This window comes from Nymphaea colorata, chromosome 4, assembly GCF_008831285.2.
Source record: "Nymphaea colorata isolate Beijing-Zhang1983 chromosome 4, ASM883128v2, whole genome shotgun sequence".
Classification (NCBI taxonomy): Eukaryota; Viridiplantae; Streptophyta; class Magnoliopsida; order Nymphaeales; family Nymphaeaceae; genus Nymphaea; species Nymphaea colorata.
This window is the reverse complement of record NC_045141.1, coordinates 2,946,722-2,971,454: the sequence shown is the minus strand read 5'-3', so window position 1 is coordinate 2,971,454 and position 24,733 is coordinate 2,946,722. Positions and strand designations below refer to the sequence as shown.

Sequence of the window (24,733 nt, the reverse complement as noted above, 5' to 3'; positions counted from 1 at the left end):
AATTATAGACACATTTAGAATTTACTTTTTATTTTGGAATTTGGTGACAGGCGTTGCTAGAATGCTCTTTTTTTTTTTTGTATTGGCTATATTTTTCGCTAACTTCAAGGGTGTTTACAAAATGCCAACTTCTTAACTATTTTACACTAGCCGTTTCGTCATATGATTTTAGAGGGGACTTCCGAAATGCACCGTATTATTACTTTATTATTTGCTGGCATCAAAGCCTTCTAATTCTGCCGTCTAAAGAACTGCGTATCCACCGCCTTCCCCCTACCTGGTTGCATTTGGGCTGTCACCAACGACACTACGCGAAATTTAGAAATGTTTCCGCTGCCCGTCGCCCTTAGTCCAACGATGGCCGTTCTCAACGGGCGGGCCACGTCGCCCTTTAAAAGGTTGAAAGGGAAGACAAGAGAAAACCGTGGAATTCGAGAAAGGCTGCCAAATTTTCGATGGAATTAAACGAAATTATTGAAGGAAATTATGCCCTCGCAAGGGTTGATTTTTTCATCTTTCCCTCCTTCCTACCGCTACGGACTGGCAGTGAATCGCCTCATGGCGCCGTAAAACTGTGTATAGTACACTGGATGCTTCCTCATCTCATAGCTCCGCCAGTTTGCAGATTTATACGGCGGTGTCGGGGAAACGATTCCCGGGAAATCCGGGGAAGTCTTTAGTGTTCATATCGTCTATTGTTCAAAAAACAGCTGTTTTTTTCCTCTTATGGAGAAGGTCTGTTGGGGAGTTTCAGATTTATCTTGTCTTGCCGTAGCCAAAAATTCTCTCTTCTCTTGTTCCCTCTTCTGGTGCTTGTCCTAACGTCCTTAATTTACTCGCTTCTTTTACGGTCACTACTAATATAACTTTCCGTCTTTTCTCGTTTTCTGGTAGGAAGGAATGTTAATTTTTAAGTGAGATATTTTAATGGACTGTTACAGTCCATTACAGTTCATCACCTGGGCCCTTTGGTTGGCTTAGTGACATGCACGCCTCTCTCTCTCCTCTCTATCTATAGAAGATAGACAATCGAGGGCATTCTGGTGGATTTAAATATTTATTCCGATTTTTTCTTATTAAAATTTATTTGGTTTTGGGGTATGCGTAAAGGATCGTTGAATTCACTGGCGAGTTTGCTTCGTCGGATTCGTGTGGACATCGTGGCGGTAGGTCAGCGATTTGAGACGAGAAACGACAGGTGCTATTCCCTTCTGTTTCCTTCATAAATTTTGTTGGTGTTTTTTCCAAATTTGGTAGCGGACGATGGAATTTGGTTGTTCTTGGTGATACCGCGTATGCTGGTGAAGTATAAGGGGTTTGGGTGTTCTGGGAGGTTTTGTTGGTCCTCGTTTCTCTCCTTGATTGAGGAGGGATCAAATAGAGTTTTCATTCTTGATCGGGACCTGTGTTTGATGTGTTGATCCCGTTTGCCCCCTTTTTGTTCAGCTTTGAGACTAACCATTCTGTTTTAGTCATGAAGGTGATGAACAGATCTGAGTGAATTTAATGTTATACTTTTTGATTTCCTTTTTCCTGTCATAGGCAGGTTATAAACTAATTTACTTCAAATGAACGCGCTGCTGAATTTTCTGTTGACCCTGGAACGGTGCTAAACAATTTCCCGAGCTAAGGTGTGAAGTTCGATGAGAATCAATTAAATTACATATTAGTTAGCAATCTTTTCAAAATTTTAGGTGTTTTTCTTTATTTTAACGATTTTTTTTGTCGGACTCCGTTTCATGAATGGGAGCGCAAGAGGCCTCCTTGTTCATGCATGTCGAATCCAAAGCAAAAACTGAGGATTCTTTAGCTTGTGGTATTAACTTCTATTTCTTCAGCACTCCACGATTTGTCATTCTAATTGTCTATTAGATTTTGATTATTTTATGAACTGCCGTTTTCATTCTGATCACGACCACCAAAACAAGAAATGATAGGAAAATGGGTATTTCATGACATATTTTGGTGATTTAGATTGATGAATTGCCGGTGCCATCTATTAGTTCTGCTGCATTATGTTCTTCAAGATAAAAAAACAGCGCTGCAAATCGCCCTTGTAGACTCTTAAAATAACGTTTCATTACTAGGGATTGTACTTACCGAAGGTCACGGTGCCATTGTGGCACCGAGCACATGATTGTTAAAATGCCGTAGATTTTGAGTATTGGGGGCATGTTTGAAAATGGATTGTATCATATTTGCTTGCATGTCAATACTCTCTTCTGAGGGAAGAAAGCAGTGGCTGCTGTTTATACATGTTTTACATGTTTTATGTCAAGCACATTCATGTAAAATTTTTAGAGCGGTCAGCTAGTGTTTGATAATAAGGCATAAAATCAGTAGGGTGTATCTTTTGAGTAGGCTTTGGCAGTCACTCCTAGATCCAGAAAATGCCAGGGTCATCCCCAAACTACTTTCCATGGAGAAGAGCTTCCAGATTATATTTCAGATCTCAACCTTGTCTTTGCTTCGACAATAACGCAGATAAATGCTATTTACCTTTAGTAGTTTTATTGGCTTGTGGCTGGGTGTTCTTTGTACTTGGGAGTATTCAACAATTTAGGACTATTCATTAGCCACTTGTATTGAGCTGCTTAAACATTAATACAAATTTATCTAGTCAAAATTCAACTTCTGGAAGCTGTTGTGCTGTGACCTCACTCATGGTGTAAATTTTATATTCCAGGGTGCCTCCATTTCTCCCTTCTGGTCTAGATTGAGTGGAAGTGCATCTCTGAAGGCAAAGACCACTATGTCAGTTTCAATGAGAGATTTGGATCCTGCTTTCCAGGGTGCTGGACAGAAAGCGTATCCTTACTGGAGAATTCTTTCCTGACCTAAGCTGTTGATGGAGATCTTCACATTTTAACTAGCAAGGCCATGTCTTTTTGTTGACAAATTAGTGGTCATTTGATCATGGTTTGCCATCTTTTTGTTACATGCTTGCTTTGTTTTGTACCTGGAAGACGCAGTTCATTCAGGAGTTTTGAACTTGGTAAGATTTAGGTCAAACTGAATCCGAGCAACTGTTGAAATTTTGGAGTTAGCTGAAGACTTGGTTCATTTGTCTGTGCAGCAAATTCTGGTCGATTAATATTTCCTCTGTAAAGGATGTCTGTGAGTCTGAGGATTGGACATTTACTGACTATTCAATGCATACATCATGGAGATACGAAGTCTTAGCAATTTAGTGTTTTTTCAGACTGCAAAGCGGGTTGAGGTGGAAAAGGATCTCTTGGATGGGGCTGCAGATGCTAGGAAAGAAGGAAATAAAGAAATTGTTGCACAGCAAATAATAGCTCATATATCATCTTCACATTTACCAATTTTTAGATATAAGAAATGCATTGTAGTTTTTTCCTGAACAGGTGAAAGTACGACACCAATTCTTTGAGCATTGAAAAGGCAAATTCAGTTTTTGTTGAATGTCCAATAAATCCATAATCTCTGCTCGCATATACCAAAATGATCTTGATCTTCAGGCTACAATTTCCTCTTGTGCACTAATTCCCAACATTCTTATTACCTGCATTGTTAATTTTTCTCCTAGTTGTTGTTTACACACATTTTCTATGATGAGGCATTGCAGATGCTCAGCAATTCTGCTCACGCGAGTCAGCCTTCTAAAATTTCAGTGTGCAACGACATGTTTATAGGAATATATGTTTGTCGATAGGTTTTCCTATTGGAGGCATCTCACAAATTTGGAGCCATGGAGGTCTGACAAATCAATGGAATGCTAGCCTCTTTCCTGTGAATCTTGTACTTCCAGTTTGGCCTTGCAGCTGACATAGTATTGTTTATTGCTTGATTATTATATTTTACCTTATCAGTCATATACCTTAACATTTATTAGAGGTATTGAGATTTGGCGCATTGAAAATTTTCGACCTGTTCTTGTCCCAGCATCTTCACATGGAAAATTTTTTACTGGAGACTCTTATGTCATCTTGAAGGTGAGTTATGCTTGTTGTATAGATGCCATGAGCTTAACATATCTTGTACTGTATCTTCCTTGTAAAGGTGAATGCATCCCTGCAAGTTACATGTATCTTTCATATTTCCAATCTGTAAGAAGTTCCTGGTCTAAGTTTTTTGTCTTTTTTCCTTGTTTTGTGGGTGCAAAATTGTCTTCTCCGGATTAAATGGGCACGTTATGCCACTGCCTATGTTTGAGTTCCATCCTGGGGCTTTACTCTGCAAAGGTTCTCGTGACGTGCCTCTGGGCATGAGCATTTCTCTGTTTTCTTGGCATGACAGCTGGTGTAATTAATCACACTAGCTCGCTAGTTATAGGAGGGTTACTCTGATGTGGTGCTTATTCTCACAATGCATTATGCCACAAGAATGCAAGTAATTTACTTGTGCAGACAATTCACAAGCTTTTCCTAGATTTAGATTTTGGTCCCCTCCTGATGCTGGCATTTATCTGTTCTATTTTACATAACTGCTTCAGTTTCACCTACCAAAGAGTTGTTTTCAGTAGTGGGTCTTTATCTACTGTGCTGTTCTGGGAGTTTCACTTGAAGGATGTATATTTCCATTAACAAGCTTTAATTACTTTTATTCTAAGTAACACATACTCCACAAAAAGGCTGTCAAACCCCAGTCAACGTGCGTCTGTGGCAGCAAACTATTTGATTTCTTTTTTTGAATCATTATTAAAATCAAATTGTTAATTGCTATTTTATTGTTTGTGGACAATCTTATTGCTAGTTTTATTGTGTGTGTACTCTGGCTATCTAGAGCCACCCAGCTCTCTCATGGGGGCTGTCCGATCCATCTTAATGACAGTTGAGAGAAAACAAGGAGAAAAAGGTGTGAACTAATACTAAGTGATGAAAATCTGCATCACCTTTTCTTCCTAGTTTTTCTCTTAATTGTCTATCACGATGGATCAGACGAGCTTATTAGTAAGCTGCACCATTCAATCTGAAGTGAAATCCTCCAGCCGGGCCTCTTACAGATTGCATTAGGCTAAGTATGTGAGAGGCTGTTGCATCCGATGGCCGGAGAAATCCACCTTCTGATATATATATATATATATATATATATATATGTGTATGTATATATATTCAGCCGCCGGGGTGCCCCACACCTTTTTTTTCTGAAAATGCTGCACCAGCACTTGCACCTGTGTGACCTAGCTTTCATTTGGCTTAAGTTCTTTTTCCTGCTTTACCCTTATTGTGGATTTTCAGCAGATACATCTTTCTCCATCTCTTTTTTTTTTTGGGACGAAGCGCCGATATCTAGTAATGTAAATGTTTGGAGTTGTGATTGGACACACCTTTTTAGTTTCTGTATTCCAAAAAAACAAATAACAACATTAATTGAACTCAAAATAGTTTGGGCAACTTCACGTCCCTGCTCAGGCATGAGCTAACCCAATATCTAACAAGTGATGAGATTCTATATAGCCATATGTAAATGTCAAATCTTGTTAGGGGATCTGACATGGCAAGGTCCAGCTAAGGCACTTTTCATTTGCACCTGAATTTTCAGATCTGATTATATCCATTTGAGTTCAATCCAAGCCTCGTACGTGTAGATTCATGATTAGTAATTCATTCTAATATTTGCTGTCTATGTATATGTGCAACCACTGGTGTTGTTTCGTTGGAAAGTTGTAGGTATCTGATCATGTGATTTGCTTCAAGACTTCCACCCGATGTCTTAATATCTTAACACTTTTTAGCTGGGTACCTGTGTTAAGTCATTTCTCTTTTATACAGACAACTTCTTTGAAATCTGGTGCCCTTCGACACGATATTCATTATTGGATAGGCAAAGATACAAGCCAGGTGAATTGCTAAATATCTTTCTTGTTGCTTTCTTTGCCATCGATTTCCTATTCACTCATTTCCTCTTCTTTCTTATGTACTCCATAAATAGGATGAAGCTTGCACCGCAGCAGTAAAGACTGTAGAGCTAGATGCAGCATTGGGAGGTCGTGCTGTCCAATATAGAGAAGTGCAAGGCTATGAAACAGAAAAGTTCCTCTCCTACTTTAAGCCATGTATTATACCTCAAGCTGGTGGAATGGCCTCAGGTTTCAAACATGTTGAAGAGAAAAAGAATGAAACCCGTCTATTTGTTTCCAAAGGAAAACATGTTGTTCATGTGAAAGAGGCAAGCATTCATCCCTCAGTAGTCATACTGAGAATCTATTGTTTACCTTCGTTTCTTTCTTATTTTCTTGAGGAAACGCTGAACATTTAATTTCATCAGGTCCCTTTTGCTCGATCATCATTAAATCATGAAGACGTATTCATCCTGGATACAAAATCAAAAATCTTCCAATTCAATGGTTCCACCTCTTCTATTCAGGAGAGGGCCAAGGCTCTTGAAGTTGTTGAATACCTCAAAGCTACTTATCATGATGGAAAGTGTGAGGTAGCTCCTGTAGGTAAGTTGGATATATTTGTTTTTGTGCCCTAATGATTACTATGTGATATAGTTCTGTATGATGTAGAATCATTTGATTCATGTAAATACCTTTTACATAGAGGATGGGAAATTGATGGCTGATCCTGAATCTGGAGAATTCTGGGGTTTGTTTGGTGGATTTGCCCCACTTCCAAGAAAGGCGACCGCAGAAGAGGATGCAAGTACTGAGCCACTGCCACCAAAGTTGTTATGGTAAGCATATTTGACACACTATTCTTATTTGTTCTTTGTTTCTTAGTGTTTGATGTCAACCACCAGGCATTTACATGTTCTGATAATAACTTCATTTGTCTGTTTAGTATAGAGAAAGGGTGTGCAGTGCCTGTAGAGGCTAAGTCTTTAACTAGACAACTGTTAAAGACAATGAAATGTTACCTGCTAGATTGTGGGGTAGAACTTTTTGTCTGGATGGGCAGAAGTACCTCTCTGGATGAAAGGAAGACCGCTTGTTCAGTGGCAGAAGTAAGTCATATCCCTTTATTTTTTAATTTTATCAAAATATTTCTTCAATTTATCATTATTTTGTTGTATCTGGTGATTATGTTTGTTATACAGGAGGTAATTGCTGGTCCAGGACGCCTGAAAGGTCACATAATTCGGGTCATTGAGGGCTTTGAGACTGTGGTATTTCAATTAAAATTTGATAGTTGGCCATTATCCACTGAAGTGACTGTATGTGACGATGGCCGAGGCAAAGTTGCTGGTAATGGACCTTCATCTTGTTTTGTTGTTTATCTTTTTCCTCTTCTAATTGTTGTTTCCCTTATCTGCTTTTCAAATAATATTTTACACTTGATGGACATTGCAGCTTTATTAAAACGGCAAGGACTTAATGTCAAAGGTCTAATGAAGGCCGTTCCTGTCAAAGAAGAGCAACATGCATCCATTGATTGTACAGGAAATCTGCAGGTACTGTTACTCCGCAATCTTGATCGTCTTGTAGTGATTAAATGTTCCATTAGCTGCCTTGTGCATTTGTAATTGTTATAAGTGCTGCACTTCATTCTACAAATAACTCTTTTGCTGTTTCAAGGTTTGGCGAGTAAATGATCAAAGCAAGACACTCATTCCACCCAATGAGCAGTTGAAGTTTTATTCTGGAGATTGCTATATTTTTCAGTATACATATCCTGGGGAGCATAAAGAGGAATGTCTCATTGGCACGTGGTTAGGGAAGCAAAGTGTTGAGGTAGCAAAAGTTTCTAAAAACATCCTTGTATATTTTTGTGTTTGATGTATTTTAGCAAGTTTTTATTGCTTTATCTAGCCTTGATTTGTAAATTATATGGTCTTAAGTGGATTCTGTTAAACAATAAGGTTTTCGGATCTTCCATCTGGATCCAAAATCCAGCACGTTGAATAATGTCTCACGTCATTCTATGTCCTTGTATTCTACGTTCTTACAAACTGTGTTGCGGGATTCTATGTCCTTGTGATATGTGAGAAGTCTCCCGGGATTCTGCGATTGAAGAGTCTCTTAGGATTCAGCAATTGTAACTGTTGAGTATTATAAATATGGGCCATGTAGACCATCTTGGTCACGGCCTCTTCTCCTCAGCCTCTCCCTGTCTCATTCTCTCTTTCTGTATGAATACAGATTTTTAGTTACACATATTGGTGCCAGATTTCTATCATGGTATCAGAGCAAGGTTTCACTGTCTCTACCTAAAGGAATGTCCAAATAGGTCTGATCTGGTTAGAACTCTTTTCCCATCTTGTCTCTATCTTGACTATTTACTTTTCTCTTGTGTAATTCTTGTCCTTTTATACAAGCTTTCTTCTTGTTTACCAAGGGGCACATCTTGTTATATCTTGTCCTCTGTTTCTCCTCTCATCTTCTACCTGTATACCCTTTTTTCTGCTTTCATGGAAAACTTTTTGCATTCTGGTATGTCCTCAAATTTTCTTCCTCATCTTATTACCGAAAAACTCAACCATGAAAATTATCTTACTTGGAAAAGGCAGATCATGCCTTTTATAAGGAGTAAGGCCTCTTTGGGCATCTCGATGGTTCAACAAAGGCTCGACCAAAGTCTATTATGCAGGAAATTAAAAATGAGGCAGGAGAGGTCATTGCTGTTTAAGAAAACAGCAATCTTGAACATGTTGTTTGGATGAGACGCGACCAAAGTCTGGTTGCATATATTCTGTCTACTTTATCTCAACAAGTGCTACTTTTAGTTTTTGATGACTGTACTGCGGAAGAATTATGGGAAACTCTTGCTGATACCTTTTCCCAAATATCAGAAGCACAAATTATGTACTTAAAGAAAGAATTTCAGAGTTTGAACAAGAGTTCAACATCTATCATGGATTATTTGGGACGTATTAGGGCTGTCTAGCAGACCAACTAGTTGTCTTAGGAAATTACATTTCTGATAAAAAAAAAGGTGCAGCAAACCTTAAGTAGACTTGGGCATGATTATCATGTTTTTATTACAGCTCTTGAAGCCCTTCCTGTTTTGCCCTCCTTCAATGAGTTACAAAGTAAACTTCTCTAACACGAAATGAATATGAAAAAAATTCATGGAAAGAACTAATCAAGGGAACTCCCAAAATGTGTTGGCCATGAATGTAAAATTTGGACAGAACCATGGGAACTCTGATCATGGTGGTCATGGCATTCTACCGACACCAAATAACCAAGGCATGCCTCATCCAAATGCTGCAAGAAGAATACCGATTTGTTTCCAATGTAACAAGAAAGGGCACATGAAGGCACAATGTTGGTTTAATCCTCAAAATAAAAACAAAAGGGTAAGACATTAGACATGATTACAAAAAAGGAGGACAAAATTCTAAATCCACTGCCGAAGATATGCAGCAGCTATTGATGGCTGCACTCTCCAAGATGACTATAAAACAAAATGAGCAAGGAGAATGGTTCTTGGATTCAGGTGCAGCTACCCATGTGACAGGAAATGCTGGTAAATTAACTAACTTATCTCCTCATTATGGTAAAAATTGCATCATAATAGGTGATGGAAAATCTCATCCCAGTACACATTGGAAATGCACATATTCCATTGTCATTTTCCTCTTTATCACTGTCTAATGTTGTTTTTGCTCCCAATATAAAAAGGAATATCATATCCATTTCTAAACTCACTGATGATACAAACTTTTCTCTTGAATTCACACCTTCTTCTGTCTATGTCAAAGACCTTCAAACGAAGAAAATGTTCGCTAAAAGGGAGTGTCAAGGGAATATGTATGTCTTCAAGGGATGTCTACCCAAAGATTCATCCACCTTTGATATAGGATTGAAGACATTTTCTCTTTCCCATGATGCGTCTCCAGTTCCAAGTCCTTGCCATTTCAAATCAAAAGTAAGGGGCTCTAACCAATTTTTGGAATTTGATCTATGGCATAATTGGATGGGACATTGTGGTCGACATTTTATTGAAAAACTTGTCACAGATAGTCTTATTCCAAGATCAAGTTTACCTCCTACTTCAAGTGTCAAAAAATGTTCAAGTTGTGAACTTTGTAAGAGTCATGTTTTACCTTTCCATAGTATAAATCAAAGGGCTTCCAAACCTTTTGAAACTAGTTTTTTTAATGTTTGGGTTTGGGGGCCAGCTCCTATTGATTCCATGTCTCGTTCATGATATTATGTCTTATTTATTGACTCTTACTCACGTTTCACTTGGATTTACTTTATGAAACACAAATCAGAAGTACTCCACATATTTTGGAACTTCTATGCTATGATTCAAACCAAATTTTCATACAATGTGGTGCATTTTCAATGTGATGATGGGGGCCGTATGATTTTATTGAATTTCTACACAAAAAATGGATAACTAAACAAATCTCCTGCCCTTACACACCACAACAAAATGGTGTGGTTGAGTGCAAACATCGACACATAGTTGAACGCCCCATGAGCATGATGCATGATACTAATATGTCCACTTCCTTATGGACTGAAGCCTTCCATACAGCTGTATACATAATAAATCATTTGCCTCTGACACTCTTGATGTCTAAATCTCCATATTTCACACTCTTAGACAAACAACCTGATTATAAGAAATTGAAGGTTTTTGGCTGTGTATGCTATGTCTACGTTGATGCTGCCTTAAGGAACACTTTTCAAGATAAAGCTATTCAATGTAGATTTGTTTTATATGCTGATGAATATAAAGGATGATCCAACAACTGAACGTATCAAGACTTCAAGAAATGTTACTTTTGATGAGCATAATTTTGATAGTACTAATGAAATGCCTATGACCATTGAATCTTATGATCCCTGGACCAGTACACAATTATTCAATGTAGATCCTATTTCAGAAAATGATGTGCCTCAGGATGAAGATCGAGAGAATCCAATAGTCGTCTAATGTGCCTCAGGGTGAAAATCAAGAGGGTCCAATACAGTCATCAATTGATCACAGAAGTAATAATGGAGAGCAAAGCAGCAATTCACATCGGTATTCGGGTTTTATTTACAATTGACGACTAAAGAACAAAAGTGTTCACACTCAAGAAGACAACATGCCTCATCTTAGAAGATCTCAACGCATTCGCCATCCTATTTGCAAGTGGGTTAGCTATGATTCTTTATCACTTGATTTTCAATTATTCATGACAAAAGTTCGCATGGAGGAAGAACATATTTTATTTGATCAAACGTCAAAATCACATCATTAGAGAATGACTATGAGAGAAGAAATGGATGCCTTGCATGAATGTGGAACATAGGAGATCGTTCCAAAGCCACATGGAAAGAACATAGTGGGCTCCAACTGGGTATACAAAATCAAATACAAACCTAATGGCAGCATAGAAAGACACAAAGCAAGGTTTGTAGCAAAAGGATTTACACAATAGTTTGGGCATGATTATGATGAGACGTTCAGTCCCGTAATCAAAATGGAAACCATTTGCGTGATTATATCCCTTGTTGTTAAATATAGATGTAAGCTAAATCAATTAGATGTTAAAAATGCTATCCTTCATAGTGACTTGAAGGAAGAAGTTTTCATGGAGCAACCTCCTGGTTTTATTGAAAAAGACTCTAACGAATGGGTTTGCAAACTGAAAAAATCCCTGAATGGACATAAGCAAGCATCACGGTCATGGTTTGACAGTTTTTCAAACAAAATTAAGGAATATGAATTTCGAAATAGTCCTCTCGACCATTCCTTTTTTATTTTCAAGAAGGAAAATGTTACTACCCTCCTCCTTATATATGTTGATGACATCATCATTACAGGGAGTTTAGAGAAACATTTTGATGAGATAAAGGGTCTGCTAATGAGAAACTGTAAGATGAAAGATCTTGGAAGCTTGTGACATTTCCTTGGGGTTGAAATTGATATGCAAGGAGATCGTCTTACCTTGACACAACAGAAATATACTCTTGACCTATTGGATAGATCATGCATGACAAATTGTAAGCCTGCTAAAACACCTAGTATTTTGAACCAAAGGATGAGTATAAATGAGGGGGAAACATATGAAAACCCCACCAAATATCACAGTATTGTTGGTGTTTTGCAATATTTAACATTTACCAGACCTGATATTACTTATGCAGTAAATCAAGTGTCTCAATTTATGCATGCGCCTAGAGACACACATGTGAATGCAGTTAAAAGAATACTAAGGTATCTCAAGGAAACCGTTGGAGATGGATTAGTGTATTGTAGAAGTGAGAATGAAGTTGCTGGTCATGAACTAATCACGTATACTGACGCTGATTAGGCTGGAGACCCAGACGAAAGAAGATCTATCTCTGGTTTTTGCATCTTTATAGGCAAAAATTTGGTATCTTCTATGTCACATAGGTACGGGTACGGGTACGGGTGCCGGTGCTGGTACGGGTACAAACCATTTTAAAAAAACTTGGGTACAGGGATACGGCCGTACACACCCATGCATATGTACATATATATGTCAAAAAATTTCAAAAAGAATAACATATTTCACATATATATATATATCAAAAGTTACAAACAGAACAACATATTCTGATATAACAAATTCATGGATTTAAGGTGAGAATCCCCTTTTTCATCTAATCTCAAATATGAAGTTTTAGCTATAAACTCAAAATCTGAAACCATCTTTTTTCACAGAGTGATAAAATCTGATGTTTATTTATTTACATTGTAAGTTTCATATAGAAGGGATCTTGAATTGGTCTGGGATCTGAGAAGGTTATGGAGCACAACACACCCTTATGAAACTTGTTTTAAAATAAATTGGCAACCAGGAACGACCATGTATTAAATGAATGCAAGAAAGAAAACCTCTAATCCAATTACAATTTATTAAGCAAACGTCATAAATTCAAAGGGTTGTCTGCTCGACAGGGCACAGCAGAAATATCCGGCCACCATTCAACATTAGGAATAGTTTAAAATGCCGGCAGGGAAAGGTGTACCCTCTCTCCGTCATTGACCACATGATGGGGCTTTACTCCCTCCGCCTCATCTTCTACTACAACCATCCTCTCCCCGTGAAGGAGCAACAGCCACGACGCTTAGCAGGAATAAGCAACAACCACAGCAGCGGTAGGGGCGGCCCAGTCGTCTCCGAGGCCCTTGCCTTCTTCCCCCCCCGTCACCGGCCAACTCAACCGCGACGTCGACGGCAATTGGGAGGTCATCACCGGCGGTGAAGGCAGGGTGGAGCCGATGAAAATGAAAAGAAAAATGAAAAAAGGAAAAAAAAATACCGTGACAGTCGCCTCCTACCGTCTGCTGTCGCCGTTGCCGTCGCCGCTTCCGTCGCCAGTCGCCGCTGCCGCTGCACACTCGCCGGAAGTCGTCGCCAGTCGCCGCTGCCGCTGCACACTCGCCGGAAGTCGTCGCCAGTCGCCGCTGCCGTCGCTCGGTGACAGGTAAGAATAGAGGAACGAATGTTTTAAGGGTTTCGTTTCTTTTTTTCTAACGTTAAAATGGTTTTAAAAGTTAAAATCAAATAATTTTAAACATAAAAACAGACAGATTTAGACTCAGTCAAATTTGACCGTATCCAAAAAATGGACGGATACGACCTTCGGTACGTATCCAAGCTCGTACCCGTACCCGTACCAGTGTCGTACCGGTACCGGACGAGTACTCCACCCTCGTAGCCGTACCCGTGTATCATAGGGTATCTTGGAGTAGTAGAAAACAGAGAGCAGTTGCATGATCAAGTATAGAGGCTGAATACAGATGTATGGCTGCAGGGACGACATATGTGACTTGGATTCGACACTTGCTATAAGATATAGGAGAAAAAATTAAAATCTTGGTACTAATGTGTGACAACCAAAGCGCCATCAACATTGCTTTCAATCCTATACAACATGGCAAAAAAAAACACATTGAGATTGACCAGCATTTTATTAGGCAGAAGGTGGAGAATAAAGAGATAGAACCAGTCTTCATTGGAACTAATGAACAAGCTGTTGACATATTTATTAAAGGATTGACAAAATATCGGTTCTGGTTTTTGAAGAGCAAGCTATTCATGATTCAAAACCATGCACAGCTTGAGGGAGGGTGTTAAACAATAAGATTTTCGGATCTTCCATCTGGATCCAAAATCCAGCACGTTGAACAATGTCCCACGTCATTGTATGTTCTTGTATTCTACATTCTTGTAAACTATGTTGCGGTATTCTATGTCCTTGTGATATATGAGAACTATTCTAGGATTCTACGATTGAAGAGTCTCTTAGGATTCAGCAATTTTAACTGTTGAGTATTATAAATATTGGCCATTTAGACCATCCTGGTCTCGACCTCTTCTCCTCAGCCTCTTCCTGTCTCATTGTCTCTTTCTAACTTCCTGCATGAATACAAATTTTTAGTTACACATATTGGTGCCAGATTTCTATCAGATTCTTTATATGCAAATGACATTTTTTACTCCAAATGAGAGTGCTGAACTACTAGATTTCGCCTACAAGAGTTAGTTACTATGTTCGTTGCAGCTGCTACACTTGAGCAGCATGTAGGGACACTAGTCGAGCAAATTAGTTCTTTATACCTTCCTGAAACTAAAATGCTCGACATATAGATGTAAATTTTTCACATTTGACAACAGGTAAACATGGATAGATATTTGAGAGATATATTCTTCATAGATTATCAGAAAGGCAACAAAATTGGCTGGGAGCAAGATTTTGTGGATCCTGCGCAGGAGACAAACTTTATTTGCAAACCATGATTCTGATGAAGTATTCCATTGGAGAGCGTGTTGGGTCCCTCAATGCAATGTGGTAGCAGCTGCTACCTGCCTTTACCTGCAAGGGGAAAAAGACAACACACACACCCCTAATACCTAATTAGGGCAAATCCCTTAAATGTTTGAGGGAATTCTTGTTGTTAACTTGCCATAAGCATGGGTTCACCAGGTCCAAGTATTTATATGGTGAATACATGGTCCATTTAAGACCTCACCTGAGACAGCCATTATAACAATCCCGCCCACTCCGACACCGAGTTTAGGCTTCTGGTTCGATGGATCCCAACCCACCCTCTAATTGCTTTTTTTTCGGCCCTAAAAGGCTAGGAATCAGGACAATATATCACTTAGCCAACTTTCTTATAAGTTTCCCACGTTTTTTCATAATATTAGATACATGACTAATCTTTCGGTGCACAGGTGTTTGTGTGTGTGAGACCCTAGGTCTAGGTGTTTAATCGGCTTTGATACTAACTGTAACAACTTGGTCTATTCCCACACTGGGGTTGGGCTCCTGGTTTGGCGATCCAGCTCTTACACCAAAAAATCTAAGAACATGGACAATCTATCACTTGGCCAACTCCCTTATAAGTCCACTGAAATTCCTCACGATCTTAGATGCATGACTAAAGTTTCAGGGTATTACAACTATAGAAATCAGTTTCACTCATGATCTTAAAGAATTTGTCTATCTTCAATGAAGTACCTTACAGATGGCCAGATAATGTTCTATGAAGACCCGTCTTTAGCCAAAATCATTTAGTAGAATTGGGTATGTGCAACAATTGAGAACATCAAAAGTTTATTTGAGTACAGGAGGAGCAGAAGGCTGCAATCTCCATGATGAACAAGATGGCAGAGGTATTGAAGGGGCAAGCTGTTCAGGTGATCTACTATAACCTGCATGTTAAATGCTTTTTTCTAGACTGTCCATCCAATGTTGATGCTTTTCTTGATTGTTCCTTCACAGGCTAAAATTTTTGAAGGGAGGGAGCCCATCCAGTTCTTCTCAATTCTTCAAAGTTTTGTTGTATTTAAGGTCTGTTGAGCTTCTGATCTGCAATATCAGCTATCTGGCTGCTTCTTCATCATGTGCTTTATGCATCCTAAACTGAACCAAATTTGTTGGCATAGGGTGGGATGAGTTCAGGATACAAAAAATATGTATCTGAAACCTGTACTGTTGATGACACATACTCAGAAGGTGGGGTTGCTCTTTTCAGAGTGCAGGGCTCTGGACCAGAAAATATGCAAGCAATTCAAGTTGAAACGGTACCTTGTTCCTTTTTTTAGTTTTCCATTAGATTCCATTGTCCATTTATTCCATAAAGAGTGGCAGTCTTTACGTGCTTCAATATTTTGCCGTGGCTTTTAATCCATATAGTGTATATGTAGAGTGTATAGACTAGAGTGTATACTCTTAATTTCTTAATATATATATATATATATATATATATATATTATAATAATAATAATTAGTTTTGCCACACCACCACATCTAAATTTTTGTGGATGTGCCGCTTCGGCACCCACTTCCGCACTCGCATCCCACACCTATGTGACATATGTTTCATCTATTTCTTTTGTCAATTTAGTCAGCAAAATGTTTAACTACTAATTGCTCTAATCATCAAATGGAAGTCATAGTTAAATGATCTAGTGCACAAGAATGATGTGGGTGATCATGGACACAGTGCATCTTTTTTGCATGCACTATTACTTTTGCAAGTGAATTTGTCTCTCAGGTTTTAGGTTTACTTCCTTATATTGTATTTTCTCAACTTGTCTAGAGAAGGTGACCTAGCCTAGACAAGCAAATCAACTCATCAGAGCAACGGTCTAGTTTGGTTTATCATGTATCAGGTTGACAGCCTAGTTCAAAGTCCAACCTTAACTGCCTTACCCACTCTCTCAATCCTCTTTGCTGCAAAAGTTCAGGGTATCAAGCTGTAAATCAGGCCCGATCTTGAGAATGCAAATGCTTCAAGAGATACACTCTTGAAGATCCCAACAACTTCAATAGATAATACAAAGCCAAACCTCAAACTTGAGGAGAAGATACCAAATATATTAATCTCAAGAGAAGAATACACAAGAGAGGCCTAAAAGCCTTAACCAAGGACAGCAGTCCCTTATTTATAGAGCAAAGAAAGGAGGAAAGAAGGGAGGAGTTGGCTGTTGGGCCAGCTCCAACGGCTAGAAATCTAGCCGTTGGAAGCTGGTCCAACAGCTAGTTCCCCTTTTACAATAAAAAAAGGTAAAAACAGAAAAAGGGAAAAAGAAATAAAAAGGGTACATAAAATAAGCTACATAAACACCTATGCATACATATATATATATATTTATATATACAAATCATACATGAAATTAAATGTATGATAGTACATATGAAAAATATATATATGTATACTTACATGATGTCTGGGCCTTAATTTCTAACACAAGCTGCATGAACCACGTAGAGGTCACTGAGAATGTTAGCATGTGCGCAATGATGGCTCTGTTGCTCTTATGTTAGTCTGGAGGTTCTTGATGTAAATGACTGAACTTGTCCTTAGCTATGCTTATCTCGAAATGGTGCAAAATTCTCAAATTTCTCTACTGAAATTGCTGCTTCTGAAAGGGAAGGTTAATGTGCAAACCCTTCATGGCCAACCGGCATTATATGAAGCTGGAATAGCCAAATCTCTTTGTTTCCAGAGAACTCCATTTTCATGCTGCATCATGCAAGAATTCATTTCAGAAAATTTTGCAGGAAATCTTGACCACTTTAAGCTTGAGGTTCTTTGTTGCTTTTGTTAATGAGTTATGGATTGCATTTATGGGGCTTGACAAATGTGTTGATGAGATGATCATTTTCTGCATTAATTTCATTATTAAGCTGATCCATTATGCTTCTCAATTATTTTAGGCGGCTTCATCTCTGAACTCCTCGTATTGTTACATATTACATTCTGGATCTACAGTCTTTACGTGGTCTGGAAGCCTTACCACAACAGAGGACCAGGAGCTAGTAGAGAGGCTGCTGGATGTAATTAAGGTTTTCTCGTGTCCATAGACTCCACACTACTGTTTCCTTAAGCAATGACACTTGTCATCTTCATGAATTTCTTTAAAAACAACTTTTAATGACATAAGCAGTGGTCAGTGGCAAAGAACTATCCTAGTAGTATCTTTGTCAAGTATGAGATTTCTTTAATTCTTTTCCTTCTACATTTGCTTTTTCAACCAATTCAAAATGCTTTTTGGAGTTGCAGAACTTGCTTATATAGTAAAAGAAAAATTGTTTAAATACTCTAATAATGTTAAAATGGTCTTCATGAATAGATGTATCCTTGTAGTGATTTGTGCCAAGAAATGGTAATTATTGTTGAAAATCTTCTACAGCCAAACATTCAACCCAAGGCGCAGAAAGAAGGATCTGAGTCTGAACAGTTTTGGAGCTTGCTTGGAGGAAAAAGTGAGCACTCCATCCAGAAGATAGCAAAAGATGTTGAAAGTGATCCTCACCTATTCTGTTGCCATTTCTCCAAAGGTCAAATTCTGGCTTGTCCATGGGCATCTTATAATTTTAATTCACTAGTAGTTTTGGGCTTTATCTATCATAGTGGGAACTGATGCTTCTGATTTTGTGATGGAGCCATTGATGATGTTACATGCTCCACGTGATGCAGGAAATTTAAAGGTTGGTAAGAAAAATTCCTTGGCATCTTCTGTTCCAATTGGTACATGCAAAAACCAGTTGTTGTAAAAAATTGGCTGTCTTTCCCAGTTTAAGTGAATATTACTTGTATTGGTAATAGTACAATTTCTGATACAGGTTACTGAGATATATAATTTTAGCCAAGACGATTTGATGACAGAAGATTTTCTCATTTTGGACTCTCATGCTAGCATCTTTATTTGGGTTGGTCAGCAAGTGGATTCGAAGATCAAAATGCAGGCGTTAAGTATAGGAGAGGTAGCTGTGCTTACTTGAGCCTTTGTATGTATTGCGAGGAAAATCTAATTTTGAGAAAATTGTCCAACTTGATTTTTTCCACCAGAAAGCTATGCAAAAGTTTTTCTGCTGCAAAGTTTAATCAAGCTTTTAGAATAACCCCTTTTCTCCTTTTGACAGAAATTTGTGAAACATGACTTTCTACTGGAAAAATTATCTCCTGAGACTCCGGTATTTGTTATTGCTGAAGGCAATGAACCATCCTTTTTCACACGCTTCTTCACATGGGATTCTGCAAAATCATTGGTAAGTGGATGAGTTTTTGTCACTCAATTTTATTATAGTTATTGTATAAAATCATGTCTGTCCATTTAACATGCTCGTAAGCCTTTGTCATAAGTGATAAGCTGCTGAACATGTGGTTCTGGATGCATGCAGATGCTTGGAAATTCATTCCAGAGGAAGCTGGCTATTTTGAAGAATGGAGTCACACCACCTCTAGATGTAAGTTTCCCCACCTTTTATGTTTTGCTTTAGCTAGCTGTCTATCACTGTCCAGGTTTATGCGTGTACAAATTCAATGCTTGCAACCCTTGTGGCGTGCTGCTGTCTTTTGATTTGCGTTTTTTTTTAGAAATGTGCATCTATGTCACCTAAGTGCATGGTGCGGATGCAGGTGCGGGATGTGGCAAATCCCAAAAAAGTTTCGGTGCGGGAGTGGATATATATATATATATATATATATAGATATATATATAATGTTAACCAAAACTAAATAACAATGAACAAAAATAATGGGTAGGAATCAAGGATTAATCATTAGTCATTAGACTACTCACAAGGATGGTTTCATTCCATCATTGTCTTTATTGACAGAATAACAGTAATATACCAAAAGGTCCAAAACTTGAATCTTTAAGGATATGTTCAACAACTAAAAAAAGAATGTCATGTCTTCATCGTGCTTCATTGTCAACGTCTTGATCATGCTCCATCTTCATTGAAATCAACATCATTTGCAGGAATTACATGATAAATTAACTCCATATTAGCCATGTGCAAGTTGCGCTTTTCATCAAAGTCAAATTCTTTTGCGTCCACATCTCAATATGGAGATGATCCACAACTGCATTGAAAGATAAAAATAAAAATTTGGATGAACAAAATAACTACATAAGTAAATACCGTAAAGATTAAAGAAATAACAAATCAAATGTACAATACCCCCTCATATTATTTGTTCTTCTTTAAAAGTAGATGCAAATTGGAGTGCACATCAACTAAGTCTTCTACATGCTTGCTAGTAAGTCTGTTCCTTTTGATATTATATATGTGAGAGTATGTACTCCAATTTCTTTCAACAACTTGATGTTATAATAGATCAGCTTAGTAATTTCATTGCTAATTTTTGGAGTGTTGGCATTTTCGACCCATATGTCGACCACCAATCAAAAGGACTTAGATTTTCATCTTCTTTTGCTAACTCTACATCTTTATAATCAAATCTTCCTTCATGAACTTTGAATATTTCTAATTAGTTTGTTTTTTAATGGAAGGATATGGGTAAAGTCTCTCTATACATGATATTCTATTTTTTGATATCTCATGATTTTGATTTAGAGGGACATGTCCAGGAGCTCCTTACAGCCATTTTCTACTATAATATTTAGGATTCAAAGAATGAGCCATACAGTGCAGGGAAGTATTACTTTTATCCCATATTTTCATGCTTAAAAACTACAGACCCCGGATATGCTCAATCATGTTATCCCACATCTCATAAACCTTATCAAGCATAAGTTGATCCTTATCTACTTCCTTTAGCATGCACCAAATTTTCTTTATAAACTGCAAAATATATGTCAATTTAGTCCACCATGTATCCTTCACAATAATGTTTTCAATCATTTGAGCATTAGCCTCATCCTCAGTATGATAGAAGCTCTAACTATTGTGAGCCACCATAAGAACTAATGCAGGCTTACTAGCAAAAGCATTTTCAACATGATAATGATGGAAGCAAATCTTGTCTCAGCAACTTTCAGTAATTTCAAATCTGAAAAACTACTAAAAAGAGACCATGCATGTTGATGATTAACGATGAAATTCTGGATATGTTTTGCATCTCTTTCTAAATCTTCAATCCATGAAAATAGTTCATATCCTTGATGATCTTTTTCTTCATTTGGTGGAGTGCATATGTCCTTCAATGCCAAATTTAGGGTATGTGTAACACATGGAGTCCAAAATATGTAAGGAAAGTTATTCCTCAAACTTAATTCCGCACTCTTGCAAACAGCAACAATATTTGTGACGATCTTATTTGGGCCAACCTCTTTGATGACTTCTAGGAATACCCCTTTCAAATAAGCATCTTTATACTCTCCAGATGCATCAACTGTCTTTAAAAATACTAGTTCATTACATGCAATAGCAATAAAATTAATTAGTGAATGCGTCCACCCATCAAAGACAATGGATACCTTGGTTGTATTCCATTTGAACATTGTATTAGCTAAAATTTGTTCGACTTCATTTTTCTCATCCATAAGAATTGATGTGTGCAATCTTTCTGAGCCTAGAGGCAGATACCCAACCAATTTGCTGTTTGCAACTGCAAGCACAAACTTCTTTCAAGAGGGATTTCTAGCTACATTAAGAGGAATGCAGCTAGAATAGAAAAACTTACCAGCCGATTTATCTAATTCTTCCCTTCCATATGACTTAAAACATGCCTCTAAAGTATTGTCACATGAATTTCTTTTCTTATCAATGCCATTAAGAGACATGGAAGTAGATCTTTCACTAGTAGTAGCAGTCAATTTCTTTCTGTGAATTGCATCGGCACAATCTTGTAACTTCTTGAACTCTCTATGTTGGCACACAAAATTTTTTGACATGCTTGAATTCCACATCCCAATTTTTCACAAGATGTGCCTTCACCCATGTATAAGTCAACAAATGAACCCATACAATATGCACACACAAAACGTACATTTTTGCTACCAGTGCTTGCGTCTTTTGTGACCACTTCAATTCCTTTTCATAATGGTTGAATCTCACTTACAAAAACTGCACTTAGATGTGAACCAAACTTTGTACTTGATGGTGCATCTGAAGTATCATTCACATTAGATGAAGACAATCCTAGTTCTATTGTTGGAGATTCTGAAGCAACAGCCTTCCCTTTTCCTTTATCAGCCATCCTTTTGCCTTGGCCTTCAAATTTCAAAATTGACAACGTTATAAGTTATATAACTAACCAATAAATATAATCATAAAAATAAGTGACAACATTATAAGTTGTAAGTTTAACTAATTATTAAATATAATCATAAGTGGATTTTCAATACTCAAAAATCAAAATGCAGCCTAAGATTGCACAGCTGCTAGATAATACTTAAAAACACTGTTTGGTAATAACTGATAATATGGCAGGCGTCCCTGACTTCGGTTTCTCTCCTCCTCCTTTCTTCTTTCATTCAGAAGGGCATGGCGGATAGATAATATACAAAACAGCATTCGGTAATAACTAATGATATGGCAATGTATTGCACGCTTCTAGATAAAACTCCTACAAGCACAAACAAAAAGCTAATAACTAATATATAACTAAGAACAACATTCCTCAACAGAAAAGCCATGGGTTGGACAGAACAGCAATGCTGAAATAGATTAACAAGTAACATTATAACAACTGAACGAAATAAGGAAGCAAAAAGAAGATAAAATATCTTAACAAAAAACAAGAAGCAACAATGAAAAAGTGAAAAACTAGGAACAACGTGCACAAATTGGGGCAAATCAGTAGGAAATAGGCCAACACATGAAAAAATGAAATAAACAAGATATTAAGCATGAAAACGTTTGTAAGAGAAAAAAACGAAAGATTTGGAAAATAGAGAATGAAGGTTGAAAATCACCATTGTTGTTGTCAATTCAATGATCACCGCCGCACTTGCCAGTCGTCGTCTAACGCTGAGTCGCCAGGCGATGAAGGAGGGAGGGCCACTAGAAAAATGAGATGCTCGCTAGAAAAATCAAGTCGGAAGTCAAGAAGGAGGTCGAGAGAGGTGGGTGAAGTTCCAAGCTCATGCTTGCAAGGGTTAAACCCTACACATGTGAGCTTTAAAAATGAAATTTAAAACTTAAGTTAAAAAAAGAACGGACAAAATTGTCTTCGGCACATGCTGACCACACTGACTCGCGTTTGACTCGAGTCAGGTGTGCGTCGAAAAATAGACAAATTTCAACACATGCGGCTGACCGCATTGGACTTGCCTGTGGTCGCATTGGTGCCGCATCCGAGGCGAATCTGCACCGGCACCAGCACGCACGTTGCATTGACGTGTGTGGGGGACTAGATGCGACATGCGTGCGGGTGCCTAACAGATGCACTCAGGTGACATAGATGTTCATTGCTTGAACTATTTTTTGGAGTGCTTTCTGTCTTATTGTCTTAATTCCATCTGATAAAATTTTAATTTGATGCACAATGGGCGTCATATTATAACCAGAAGCCCAAAAGGCGACTGCCAGTATCATATGGAGGAAGATCTAGTGCTCCAGACAAATCTCAGCGTTCAAGAAGTGTGTCCTTCAGTCCAGAGAGGGTTCGTGTCAGAGGTAGATCTCCTGCGTTCAACGCACTAGCTGCTGCTTTTGAGAATCCAAATGCCAGGAACCTTTCAACTCCACCTCCTGTTGAGAGAAAGCTGTATCCTAAATCAGTGATGTCAGAGTCTATGAAGTTGCCGCCCACCAGATCAGCTGCAATTTCTGCTCTTACTGCTTCTTTTGAATCAAAAAAGGAAAATCTTATCACTCGATCTTTTAAAGGTATACATCTCTTTTTTACAGATGAATACTGTGATAAAGATTCTAAGGCCAATTTTTTTCTTGAATTTGTAATATCTTCCTATAGCTGCTTGTCAAGTGACAATACCAAAAGCTGCTTCACTGGAGGTCAATCACAAAGATAACTCTAATTCAATGACTAGCAGAATTGAAGCTTTCACCATACAGGAAGATGTTAAAGAAGGGGTAGAAGATGAAGAAGGGCTTCCTGTTTACCCTTATGAGCGCCTAAAAGTATCATCATCACATCCTGTCACAGATATTGATGTGACAAAAAGAGAGGTAGCTCTCTCCAGATTGCATGACTATAAGGTTATTCTATGTGCTGTCACTTATCCATCTTTTATATTGTGTGCAGACCTACTTGTCTGCTGAAGAATTCAGGGAGAAGTTTGGCATGACAAAGGAAGCATTTTATAAATTGCCTAAGTGGAGGCAGAATAAGCATAAAATGGCTCTTCACCTATTCTGATATCTGATTTGCTCAACATACAGTGGCTTGTAGGTGTAAGGTGCTCCTTCTGCAGATAAGTAATCATGTGAAGGCAGATGCAGTATTTTTTTAGCTGTTTCTCCTCCAGGACAAGCATTTTCTTTGCAAATCGTCAGGTTTCTACCCTTGTATGGTTTTTTTTTTTTTGTTCAATATCCAATTTTTTGTCTTTTCTGCTTTATTGTCTTTTGGAGAATTTCTTTTTTGAGATTTTTTTTTTTAAATTATTTGTTTGCCAATTGTTTCACAAGACAAAAAGGATGTGTCAAAGAATTATAGGTTGTATTGTGTATTTTAAAGAACTATGTAAAGGAGTGTAATATTTGGTGGCCATTGTTTTTTGTGACTAATAAAAGCATCTTACCTGACCCCTTTCCCTCTTATGCATGTATACATGTGACCGTTGAAGCTTGTTTGTGCCAGACCTGTGCAGGACCTAATAGAGAGAGCCTCAAAAGTCCCACGAGTAACAGGTACTACCATGAAACATGCAACACCATTTGACAATGCCCACGTGCGCAATTCTGACTAACTCTACCGATATACTAGTGGTTGTTGCCATAGGTTGCGTATATTTATGTGTTGTATAAATACTTGGTAGACAATATGAATAACCTGAGACAAAATGCAGGGTGTGCCTCCTTCTTAATAGGCGTTGGCATCAAGTTAGGTCTGGGATGGGTGGTCGGGGATGCCCATCGGGGATTTGGCCTGTAAATGAGCCGGGCTTGGCCTACTAATGCAACCCACGAGCACAAACTTGGCAAGATGGGCTCGGTCTGATAAAATAACTGACCCGATCT

At 38.1% G+C, this 24,733-nt stretch overlaps 1 protein-coding gene across 5 annotated transcripts; it reads left to right on the top strand.

The window, feature by feature from the left end:
• Nucleotides 1–241: 241 nt before the first annotated feature.
• Nucleotides 242–24,298, top strand: LOC116252806 (villin-4-like). 5 transcript variants are annotated; one of them, XM_031627350.2, is made up of 24 exons: nucleotides 242–1,198; nucleotides 1,547–1,631; nucleotides 2,687–2,808; nucleotides 3,857–3,956; nucleotides 5,736–5,804; nucleotides 5,896–6,132; nucleotides 6,232–6,409; nucleotides 6,510–6,642; nucleotides 6,750–6,912; nucleotides 7,006–7,153; nucleotides 7,259–7,359; nucleotides 7,484–7,639; nucleotides 15,457–15,525; nucleotides 15,611–15,679; nucleotides 15,775–15,912; nucleotides 17,552–17,680; nucleotides 18,028–18,175; nucleotides 18,315–18,325; nucleotides 18,461–18,601; nucleotides 18,761–18,886; nucleotides 19,019–19,084; nucleotides 23,098–23,419; nucleotides 23,505–23,719; nucleotides 23,796–24,298. In XM_031627350.2, the coding sequence occupies exons 3-24, from the start codon at nucleotides 2,753–2,755 to the stop codon at nucleotides 23,907–23,909; spliced, it is 2,889 nt and encodes a 962-aa protein (XP_031483210.1). In that variant the 5' UTR covers nucleotides 242–1,198; nucleotides 1,547–1,631; nucleotides 2,687–2,752; the 3' UTR covers nucleotides 23,910–24,298. The 5 variants fall into 5 exon arrangements, 4 of the variants coding, with proteins under 4 accessions (XP_031483210.1, XP_031483209.1, XP_031483208.1 ...); XM_031627349.2 differs by having other exon boundaries at nucleotides 1,543–1,631; XM_031627348.2 differs by lacking the exon at nucleotides 1,547–1,631.
• The last annotated feature ends 435 nt before the right edge of the window (nucleotides 24,299–24,733 follow it).